At 44.7% G+C, this 12,119-nt stretch overlaps 1 protein-coding gene across 2 annotated transcripts in view; it reads left to right on the forward strand.

Moving 5' to 3' along the window:
• Window positions 1-776: 776 nt before the first annotated feature.
• TET1 (tet methylcytosine dioxygenase 1) overlaps window positions 777-12,119 on the forward strand; it is a 124,075-nt gene continuing 112,732 nt past the window's right edge. For both annotated transcript variants that reach the window (XM_070564283.1, XM_070564293.1), the window contains exons 1-2: window positions 777-1,277; window positions 8,122-10,151. In XM_070564283.1, the coding sequence (XP_070420384.1) occupies window positions 8,244-10,151 (1,908 nt within the window). In that variant the 5' untranslated portion in view covers window positions 777-1,277; window positions 8,122-8,243. The remainder of the gene's footprint in view (window positions 1,278-8,121; window positions 10,152-12,119) is intronic.

Raw genomic sequence — 12,119 nt, forward strand, 5'->3', positions numbered from 1 at the left:
AATGTGAATCAATCAATCAGTGAGAAAGGTCAAAAGTTTAGGACTCTTTCTCAAAAGACCAATCTGGTTACGCTTATTAAAGCAAGTATAACAAAAAATAAAAATTATGTGCCAAATGGGGGTAGAATGATGCGGAAGGCAATGATAGGAGTTTCTTCATTTGAAGCTGGACCTGGGAAGAATGATCGTCCCATGACCAGCATTTTCCTTACCACTGTGACCCCATTAAAGATCTGGATTCCCTTGCCTGACTGCTGGAAGAAGCAACAGCCACCAAACAGTTAGGGAGAAATTCAGTTGCCACAGTTTTAGTTTTGGAGTAATGCCACAGGTTATTCCTCCTAATGCTGAAAACTTACTTCTTCCTGCGCCTTCATTTCTCCATCCATAAAGTGAACACGACCACCAGCAAGGTACAGGGCCAAATAACTAACAAAAATATGATGATGACCTTTGCAGACATCAAGCGCTGAGTCAAGGGAACACAACCCTCCTCTGGCTTCTCTCTTTGGTGTTGAGGGCCCTTGTCCATTGCTGGCGACCCAGATACTGCTCAATGGTGTCATCTCTGGCATCTTAAGTCACCCCTTTAATGTCTCTATAAACATTCCATTTAGAGATCCTAAAATTTTTCTCTCAGCCCTTTTGAAAAAAAGATAAAAAACCCCCAAGACCCCTCTCCCTTTCCAATACTCTCCTTTCTTAAAAAAAAAAAAAAAAAAAATAGGTGTTGGGAGGGAGGAGGAGGGGGAAGGGGAGGGAGAAGGAAGGGTCGAGAGGGGAATCCGGCTCCAGTTTGGGGAAATCCAGCTCGCGTCTTGCCTCTCGCTCGGCGGTGCAGGGTCCAGCGGAGGCAGAGCCCCAGCTTCACTCCCTGAGGTCTGTCCTGGGGAGACACTGCTGCTCCGGGGGGCTGACCTGGCGGGGAGTGGCAGCGCAGTCCGCTCCGGCGCCGCTTTGTGCGCGCAGCCGCTGGCCCCTCTGCTCCTGGGTCTGCCCCCCGGGACGCCCCCCTGTCCCGCCCCAGTCATGCAACTCTACCTGCCTCTCCACTGTGAACCTTTGGGAAGCAGCCGCCCACCCCGGGGGCTCGGGCCCTGACCGTGCTGGGAGTCGGTAGGTGTCGGCCCGGGGCCGGCCCGCGCCCCTCGCGCCCGCCGGGGCCCCGGGCTCCGAAGTTGTGGGGACCAGCACGAGTTGGAAAGTTTGCCCGAGGGCTGGTGCAGGCTTGGAGCTGGCGGGACGCGCGCTGCCCTCGGAGCCCGAGCGAGCCAGCGGTGAGTTGGGGCCGGAGCAGAGGGTAGGGGTGCGGGGACCCGCGCGCCGAGGGCGGAAGGGGGTGCGAGGGGCGGCGCTGCGCTCCGGCTAGAAGTGGGCCGGGGCTCGGCGTCCGCGGGTCCTCCCGGGCCGCAGGGGTGGGACCCTCCCCGCAGCGACCCCCCACCCCGGGCCGCCGGGGGAACTTTCGTGGCGGGTGGTAGACAATGCCCCCGGCCCGAGGACCCGGCCCTTGCCCCCGCGGCCGGGCTGCGGCGCAGGGTAGGGGGAGCGGGGGGCCTTGGGCTCGCACTCAGGGCTCAGCGGGAAACCCGGCTGGGGGAGGGCAAGTGTGGCCTCGGGGGGATCCTGAATGTGCCGGCGATTGACGCGCCTCTTAGGAGAGTCGGATGTCGGGGCGCCCGGGGGCAGAGAGGGAGGAATTAGCGCGAGCCGCGGGCGGGCAGCCCGGGCTGTCCCGTGCTCGAGCACACCCCCAAACAAGTTTCCTCCCTCCTCCGAGCTTAGATAGGAGCAGCTTCGTTGGGGAAACATTTTGGCGCTTGCCTCCCTCAGCGTTTCGGGGAGGAGGCTTCAGGGACGAAACTTTTGGAGTGGAGGTAGTAGGGGAGTCTTGCCAGAGGTTGACCTGCAGTTATACAGATCGGGGAAGAAGGGATTAGGGGATAGAATCAGTGTTCCGCCAAAATGGCTTTTAAAAAACTCTTCTGAGCGCCACCCGGTCGCCGAACGCAGTGGCGTTGCCTTCGCATCGGTCCCACTCGGGCAGAATCCCGGAGCGGGCCCGGGGCTGGGAGGCGCGCGGAGCTGGTGCCGGGGACCCGCCGTGCGGCACGTGAGGGGCCGGCGAGGGCCGCAGCAGCCTCACGTGCTGGGGAAGGGACCGGGCCGGATTCCTCTCTCCCTCCCTCTCTCCCTCCCCTCCCTTACCTCCTTCTCACCCCCCACCCCCCAACCGATTTAGATTCTAGAAGAGCTGTGTGCAGTCCATGTATTTCTGCAAAAAATGGTCAGGAAGTTGCTGGCCGGCCCCAGCAACCATCCCACGTGAACGGGGAACCCAAATTGGTCATTTCTAACTCAATAAAAATTAATTTATTGATACAAGAGAACAGATATTGCTTGAACTCCGAGTCTTCCTTTCACCCCCAACTCATCCTCCTCCCAAATTAACCATCTTGCATAGGTCACTCATGTGCCTCTTCCCCTCCTCCCCGTTCCATTCTTGGCACAAAATGAGCTGCATAATACATCATAGTAATGATCAATTTATGAAGAAATATTCGAAATGGACTTCAATACCTTGAGCGAGAAAAAGATGAGGTGCACAGCCTGATGTCGGCGGGGTGCGCTACGCACTGCGCCGCGGTGGGTTGACGGGCGGCGCTGTAGGGCAGCAACCTCGGGTCGGCCCTGAACCGAAATGTGCGGATCCTTTCCCCTCCCCCTCTCAACAATATAAAGTAAAATAGAAACGTTGGCTTCCTCAGGCCTCAGGATGCCAAAAAGAATATGGAAAAGGCTCTTGTTAACCTTAGAGTTATTTAGGGTATATTAGGAATTTATGACTACATACAATTGAACAAGGGCAGTACACCCAGAGAGAAACGTAAATGAGATGTTTGGAGATTAGTCCGTATTATTTCCAAGAACTAAAGACTCAGGTAGTATGATTTTGGGTGTTTCTTGATTTGGTCGGTACTGGTTGCACAGGTTAAAAACAAGTTCCTTCACTCTCTAATTAAGGGATCTTAATTAGGTCGGTTGTCAACCTTTAACTGCGTTTAAAGCCATGTTATGATTTCAATTACACTTCAGGATCAAGATATATGGGAGTTAGCATGCAGTGTCCCTTTTTCTTTGCAAAAATTAGTAGCTCGGGCTTAGAACTCTGGGAACACCATTTACCGTTTTCATGAGAGTTAACTGTCGCGCTCAGCTCTGGTCTACCAGAATTAATGGGTCGAAGGTTTGGATCACCACTGTCCCTGCCCTTTGTTTCTCTTCCTTCTCCAATCTTCTTTATCTGGTTTGTCTCTCCCCTCCCCCACCCTCCTCTGCGTCTGTATCTTTCTTTCCCCGCACACTTAAATTTCTCTTTTTCCTCTTCTGTCTTTCTACCTTTAGTCTTGAGTGTTTTGATCTCAGTTGTCTTTTTATATTCTAGCTTCATTGCTATAAATTTCTTCCCCTTCCTCTGTCTTTTGGCCTTTGTTTTTTTACTGTTTACAAATTTTCTTTCTTTTTATGCTTTTTCCTCTTCTTTCCAATGTGTTTTGTACTCTCCTTGTTTTTAGAAGGGTCATTCTATCTCCATTTTTAACTTCTCCCTTCTCCTTTCTGTGGCCCTTTTTGGCCTTTTCTTCTTGCTCTCCGCAGGGCAGCAGGGTCGTTTTACATATGGAAGGAGGCTTTGACTAAATCTGCTGCCCTTCTCGTGAGCGTCCCTGAACGGCCTTTCCCTGTGCGAGGGCTCTCCCACTTCCTGTGGTAGAAAACTATCTAGGAACAGCAAGCCGACCGCCCACCTCCTCTTCCTTTAGATGTAGAACTCAGTTGCTGGAGGAAACTAAGCCAGGTGGTGCCTTTTAAAAAGAAATGTTTTGAGTCTTGTATTTCTCAGCGAAGTGCTGTAGCCTTTAAATTCTAAGAAGCTGAATGGAGTGACTATGAGATCAGAGTTTCTTTTGCAAGTAGCTCTATATATGCAAATACTCACCACTTTTTTGGCCACTGCTGGTGGTGGGAAGGATTGCAATATAATTTTAATTTGACATGCGGGCTGGGTGGTTACATCAGTTCAGCCACTTCCTGCCCAGGGGACTTTGGGAGATCCAGAAGGAGGAGGGATGTAGGTGTGAGAGGATTTTCGGACATGGTGCTGTCAAAATTATCCTTTACAGACAACTGATAGGGTTTAGGTGGTCAGCTTTTCACTTTCTGGGCAATAATTGTAAAAAAAAAATAAAATCTCTTCTTAAGGGAAAACTCCAGTTACTTAGTGAGCTCAAACAATATTGAGGCAAAAATCTGATCTTATTTGTTGACCAGTTTGGTTAGGTCAGTTTAAATTAGAATAACTAGCAGACCCTTACAGGGGTCATGTTTGTCATATTCATCCTGGGGCCTGCTCTTGCCATTTCTCTTCTCTGTCCGTAACCTTATATTCTCTACCTTGTACTAGCATCGTATCTTTTCGTGTTTCAAATTATGACTTGGCCTGTTATCTGCTGGCCTATAATGTTTGGATCTCATACACTCCTGTGTCCTGTGTCACAAGGACATTTTAGGGAAGCAAAATTTTATTGCAGGTTAGGAGTCTTGGTGCCCTCTGGTGAAAAGACTTGTTAACTAAGTACTAATGTTTTCCATCCCACAATTGTTGGGGTTGTTTTGTTGTTTCTCTTCCAGGAAAATAAGAACTCACAGAATAGTGTCAATTAATTGCGTATGGTTCCCCCTCCTGGGCCTACTATATATGGAGGACATCATTTTCTTACTTTCTGCTCTGATCGGGTTATCCTGTAGCTATCTCTGTAGCTCTCAAACTCTTTAATATATTCTAGGGTAGAATAAAACTGATTTTGAGGAATATTGAAATGTCAGTTTTCATCACAAATGAAAAATGGAAGTGAAATTAGTATTCAGTTGTAGATATACCTTACTCTTTAATAAATAAAAACACCAAAAAGAAAATGGAGAATTTAATGTTTACAAATTAATAAAGGAAATAAATTTCTTGAGCTCTGTGGGGATAATCTCTTATTTAATTATGAACCTATTTAATAGAATAGACCACATTATTTTTTCCCCCACAAATTTCAAAAAAACTTGCTGCCCCTCCTCCCATCGCCGAAAGAAGGTTATATTTCATCAGTGGAGCCAAGGGTGATAAAATTAGGATCTTTGGGAACCCTTATTTTGTTTCTGATTGTCTATTTCTTTGGCTGGGTGGTACGCAGTGGTTTCTCCCCTGCAGTTGGGTTTTTCAGGGGTCATTGGCCTCTTTCAGGATCTCATAAAAAAGACTGTTACCATTTAAAGAGGCCACATCTTCCCAATCCATGTTGCCTCATACCTTTTCCATTTCCTTGGCAAGCTTTTTTTCCGGAGATAAGGTTTGAATGGTAAACATTATCTTAATTACAAGTCTGAATTTCTAAAGCACTTCAATTTAAAAATATAAAAGAATATATAAGAGACTGAGATCAATTTATAAACTACTTTCAAAAGCAGATCCCATGACACCTTCTGGCATATCCAGATTACTTGCCTACATATATGAATTTTAATTTTCATGGCTGATTGCAATTCTTAGATTATATACTTCTAGTAATTTTTTAGCAGTGTAATCTTGATACAAGAGATAAAGCATGCTTATCCCAATATTGTTGAATTTCTAGAGAATGGAATGGATTGCTTTTTGTTATCTGAAAAAAACACCCTTATAAAGATTTCAGACTTTCTGGAGGTTGAGATTGGAATGTCTTTTGTTTTCTAAAAATGTTGGTACAAGAAGCAGTGGTCTTTGGAGAAAATATCCTACAGTTTTTCACAGCCAAAGGGTTAGTGCAAGCCAAAACTTTTTTTTTTTTTTTTTTTTTTAAGAAAAAGGAGAAAGCAGCAGTAAGCTTAGATGCCAAAAACTCAAGTGAAATATTCTCTGGCTTAGTGTTTGTATTTAGCACAGATTTACTCAAAATGTTACTTTTCTTGTGGTTAATGTTATCACCAATGTCTATTTAAAAAAATCTTTGTTAAAGGTACAATGCTTTGACTCTAAATATTGTGCTCTGGGATCCTTTATTACAGTGTGTGGGCTACAGTGTGTTAGCTGTGAAAAGAAACAAAAGAACTAGATCTTGCTTTGCAGGATATGCAGACTGTGGGTTAAACTGGTTCTATGATAGTGATTACTATTTAGCTTATTTTCTCTGATTATTTGCATTTTGGAGTTATAAATAGCCTTTACTTTTTTAGCTCTCATTTATTAAACACCTATTATTTGCCAGCCCTGTACTAAGTCTTTACACATATCATCTTATTTTATTCTCATAATCCAATGAAGTCAGTACTGTTATGCTTCCTATTCTATTACACATAAGGAAACTGAAGTTTAGAGAGACCAAGGAATTTGTCAGAATCAAAAGGCTAGTAATGTTTCTGAGCTGTAGACTGAACCCAGGTCTACCCACTTTCAAAGTCCTTCTTACCCTGCCTTCCCCCGCTCCCCCTTCAACCTCAGATATCACAAGGATGAAAACACTGCTTTCCCTGCAGGAGCCCATTGATACCTCAAAACAACCTCATTTCCGATGCAGAAACCTTGACTCAGTTAAGTAGTTTGCTGAAGGACAAAGCTGGTGATCACAGATTCAAACTCAGGGCTTTCTGATGTGACACGATCTCTAGCCACTAGTCCCAGGATTATCTGGATCAGATCAGTACAACAGGAACAAAAGCAAAGTTTGAGAATGATAGAAGGCTGTCAAGTTTTTACTTTGCCAAGTAATAACATTAAAAAAAAAAAATCAGTCTATCCCCACCTTTTCATAAAAGAAAGGACTTTTATTACTTTTTTAGAAAGGACATTTTTATGAGAGAAAATGGGAAGGTGTAATTTCAGAATAAAGGAGAGTTGTTTAAAATGAATAAATTCAACTTTTTGAAAAACTTTATCTTGCCTCATTTTTTTCTCATTTTGCCACAGACTGTTGATTACTTGGCTGCAGACCAGTTTTTGGTGACCATTCTCCTACACCCTGCTCTCTCACAAATCCAACAGCCTGTCAACTGTTAAAGTATCCTCCCCCAGTCTGTTGTCACACTCTTGAATCTGTGGTCTTTAGCGAGTCTATTGATATATTTTGTATGGTGAGTGTCATTCTTGTTCATAACTTGGTCTTATTTTGAGTCAGCATAGGCAGTCTGAGGAGGTGAAAAAGCAGTTGATGAGGGCTCTTGGTCAGCACCCTTTCTTTCTCTCCTCTTTTCTTGCTCATCTTTCAAGTAATAGTTGCTTGCCTTGTGTGCTTTACTACTCTAATTATCTCTTGTTCTCTTTATGTCCTGTTTCCTTGCCTAGGCATTCGTTGTGAGACTTTGGGGACCCTTGGTAGAAGGGATTTTAGGACCAGCAGTCTTTGGATTAAGTCAGGTGAAAGAGAAAAGAGGGACATCATTTCTGGGTGTGGGCAGTGCCCACCACAGTGCCTTCCTTGTACATAGTAGGCACGCAACAGGCATTTGTTGGACCAGTGAGTCTCGTTTGTAACCTAATCTGTCAGTACTCACTCCCAAGATTTTATGCTATTTTTGTGTGCGTGTGAAAGGCTCAAACTTTGTGGATTGTTAATTGGAATGTGGTATTAATATTGTTGGATCTCCAGGGAGTGGAGCTGCTTGGATTCCATAAGCCTCTTCTCTGGCTCTTCCAGCTTTACTGTTGGACAGACGATACCTCTGCCTGTGTGGTGATGTGCTAAGGAGAGAGATTAAGGGATAATTTTTTAAGCATTCAAATTTGTAAAGATTGGGAGTTGAGGTTTAAACTACATATGACTACAAGAGTTGTGGTTTCTAATGTAAAAATAAACCCCATGCTTACCTTTTCAAAGTACTTCATCAACTTAATCAGTTGTCACCGTAATTAAAGGAGCTTTATTGTGGATCCAGGTTTTAAAGGATACTTTAGTACTTTTTGTGTCTATTATATTTTCCCTTTGCAGTAAACATTCTCAGTTCCCTAATTTTAATTAATAATTGCTAGTAAATATTCTATTTCAAATGGGAGAATGCATAGGAAAAAGACTCACTTCCCGTGCTTTTTTGTTATTATTTCAGACCAAAATCTTGTGTGACTGAGCTCAACCATGGTGCATCAAGATTCTCCTCAGAAGTGAGACTTTCCAAAGGACCAATGACTCTGTTCCCTGTGCCCTTTCATTTTTTCCCACTCCGTAGCTATGTCTCGATCCCGCCATGCAAGGCCTTCCAGATTAGTCAGGAGGGAGGATCTAAACAAAAAGAAAAACAGCCAACTGAAGAAGACATCCAAGCCAGCCAACAAAAACGGGGCATCAGTCAAGACTGTGAGCCCTGGAAAATTAAAACAATTGATTCAAGAAAGAGATGTTAAGAAAAAACCAGAACCCAAACCACCTGTGCCAGTTAGAAGCCTTCTGACAAGAGCTGGAGCAGCGCGAATGAATTTGGATAGAACTGAGGTTCTTTTTCAGAACCCAGAGTCCTTAACTTGCAATGGGTTTACAATGGCTCTCCGAAGCACCTCTCTTAGCAGGCGACTCTCCCAACCCCCAGTGGTCATAGCCAAACCCAAGAAAGTTCCACCTCCTAAAAGTTTGGAAAAGCAACATGAGTGTGATTATAAGGTACTTACGGACATGGGAGTAAAGCACTCAGAAAATGATTTTGTCCCAATACAAGACCCCCTAATCCCTCCTGATCTAGAGAATCTAATCAGCTTACAAAATGCATCTTTAATTAAAGGTGAGAGCCAAGAGACAACTCAGTCTTGGTCCCAAAGGGTCGAGGATTCCAAAATAAATATCTCCACTCACAGTGGCCCTGCAGCAGAGATCCTTTCTGGGTCACTGGAAGGGACACCTGGTGGCGAAGGACTGTTCTCTCAAGAGACATCAAGTGATATCAGTGATTCCCCTAAAATGTTTGCTCGGGGCACTCTGTGTGCTCCTTTGCTCCAAAGAGCAGCCCTCAAGGTTACCTCTGAAGGAAATGCCAGCATTCAGTTAGAAGATTTGGGTTCACGAGTAGAATCTCTTAAGCTATCTGATTCTTACCTGGATCCCATCAAAAGTGAACATGATTTCTGCCCCACCTCCAGCTTTAATAAGGTTATACCTGAATTGGACCTTAAAAACTGTTTGTCTATTGGTGGGTCAATATATCCTACCTCATTAATAAAACTGCTTTTGGCAGGCTCAGAACAAGAAACCCTTGGTGCTAAACCAGGTCATCAAGAGGTACTCAAAGCTACCCCAGATCACCGGGAAGTTCCTGATACCACCCCTGTCGTAAGACAGGTCTTTAATACTGTCCCACATCAATGGGAAGTTCCTGGTGCTAACCTAGTTCTTGGAGAGGCTCTGGGTGAGACCCCAGACCCACCAGAGATTCCGGGTGCTGTTCCAGTTCAAGGAAAGGTTTTTGGTGCTATCTTAAATCAACAAATCCCTGGTATGGGTGGTGGTACTGCCTCAGACCCACCAATCTTCCTTCCTGCTCCTCTAAACCCAATTGCTACCTATAATGCTCTCCCAGAATGGCCTGAGCCCCAGGGCACTGTTTCATATGGGCTTGAGGTTCAGGGCACTATGCAGATTTTGCCTTTGGGCTCAGGTCACACTCCTCTACCATCGTCAAACTCAGAGATAAGTTCGATACCTCCAGTAATGGCTATAAGCAATATAGAAAATGAGAAGCAGGTTCATATAAGCTTTCTGCCAGCTAACACTCAGGGGTTCACGTTAGCCCCTGAGAGAGGACTCCACCGTGCTTCACAGGGCATTGCCCAACTCTCCCAGGCTGGTCCCAGCAAATGGGAAGAAGAGAGCTCCCAGATCAGCAAGACCAGCATGGTTGACATCAACACCACAGTGGTGTCTAGGCCAGTGTCACTTGCCAGTACCTCCTCTTCTCTTTCCTATACAACTTTGCTACCTACTTTGGAAAAGAAGAAACGAAAGCGATGTGGGGTCTGTGAGCCCTGCCAACAGAAGACCAACTGTGGTGAATGTACTTACTGCAAGAACAGAAAGAACAGCCATCAGATCTGTAAGAGGAGGAAATGTGAGGAACTGAAAAAGAAACCATCCGTCATTGTGTCTTTGGAGGTAAGTAAATACCCAAGGGGCTGGGAGACACCATGAGAGTTGGTAGTGTGATCTGTGATCTGTGTGGAGACACTTTGTTTCTGTATTACATCCTTTTACTTTGCTAAAATGTTGCTTTAAGTTGTCTGTAAGAATTTGTAGGGGCTGGCCGGGTGGCGTAGTGGTTAAGTTCACACACTCCACTTTGGCTGCCTGGGGTTTGCCAGGTTCAGATCCTGGGCACAGACCTACACACAGCCCATCAAGCCATGCTGTGGCAGCATCCCACATACAAAATAGAGGAAGGTTGCCACAGATGTTAACTCAGTGACAGTCTTCCTCAAGCAAAAAGAAGAAGATTGACAACAGATGTTAGCTTAGGGCCAATCTTCCTCACCAAAAAAAAAGAATTTGTGGAATTCAGGACTACCCGAAGTATGTCTTGTGCTGTGATACATTAGCTTATTTTTAGAATTTGTCTCAGAAAACTAGAACATACAGTTTTTCCGTTATAGGTTTTGATGGAGACACAGGGAAATTGTATGATGTGGTTTTGCAAAGATTTCCCCTATGCCTCATTTTGGCTAGTTGTGTGTCTTTTTTGGAAGTTACAAATTTAAAAACTAAGACTGGAACAAATTCATTAACTCCCTTGCAGCCTGAGAAAGCAGAGGAATTAAACTTCTTTTCTTTTGAAAGAATAAAACTGTCTGCATTCTTAATCTTGAAACTTTGCCTTGGGGGTATAACAATAATAGAGCTTTCGTCTCAGCTTTTGGCGGGTGGTTTCTGCCTACTCTTCATATCTCTCAGTGTTGTTGGGATTAAATGGTAATCACAAGTTGAGCCTGGTGAGGTGGTGCTTGCCTGTAGTCCAGCTACTTGAGAGGCTGAGGCAGAAGGATCGCTTGAGCCCAGGAGTTCTGGGCTGTAGTGCACTATGCCCATCAGGTGTCCCCACTAGATTGGCATTAATCTGGTGACTTCCTGGCAGCAGCGGACCACGAGGTTGCCTGAGGAAGGGTGAACCATCCCTGGTTGAAACCAAGCAGGTCAACTCCCTTGCTGATCGGCAGTGGGATCTCGCTTGTGAAGAGCCACTGCACTCCAGCCTTGGCAACATAGTGAGACCCTGTCACTTTTGCCCACCCCACCCCCCAACCCAATATAGGAAATCCCGTATGTCCTAGTATTCACTGTGTCTCCTAAATAAATATAAAAGTTTTTTTTAAAGTTGAAAATGGTTTGTAAACTCCAAGTGTTATATGAACACTAGTTCTCATTGTTACAGTTTATGAACCTAAGGTAGTAAAAGTATTGGTTAACTTAGGCTTTAAAGGATTTTGTGGAGCTTAATTAAAACTCAAACTTACTTTTACAGACCTTTAAAACACCTGTCAGGGGCTGGCCCCGTGGCCAAGTGGTTAAGTTCGCGCGCTCCGCTTCAGTGGCCCAGGGTTTCACCAGTTCAAATCCTGGCGTGGACACGGCACCGCTCATCAAGCCGTACTGAGGTGGCGTCCCACATGCCGCAACTAGAAGGACCCACAACTAAAAGAAATACACAACTATGTACCTAGGGGCTTTGGGAGAAAAAGGAAAAATAAAATCTTTAAAAAAAAAAACCCAAAAACCTGTCAACTATGGTATTTTATGATTTTTAGATCACTCACCTGAAGTTATATTTATTTTGTGTCTACTGTGAATACAGATATAGTAGAATAGATTAATTTTAAAAAGTATTGTAAACTTAAGTTCAGTCAACCTTTACTGTTTCATTCTTGACTTAAATTATTTTTCCAAGAATACTGGCTTCCTATTTGACTGAGCCATTGCAAACGAGATCAGACATTTAACCAGTCATGTATTGATGGGCGTTTAAGGTATTCCTAAAATATTTTCTTACAAACCTTGCTGCAATGAATATTCTTCCTTTACTCGAGTGACTTCACACATGAGAGTAGATCACAATGTGGCCAGTAACGTAAT

Source organism: Equus przewalskii, chromosome 1 (assembly GCF_037783145.1).
Source record: "Equus przewalskii isolate Varuska chromosome 1, EquPr2, whole genome shotgun sequence".
In the NCBI taxonomy this organism is placed as follows: Eukaryota; Metazoa; Chordata; class Mammalia; order Perissodactyla; family Equidae; genus Equus; species Equus przewalskii.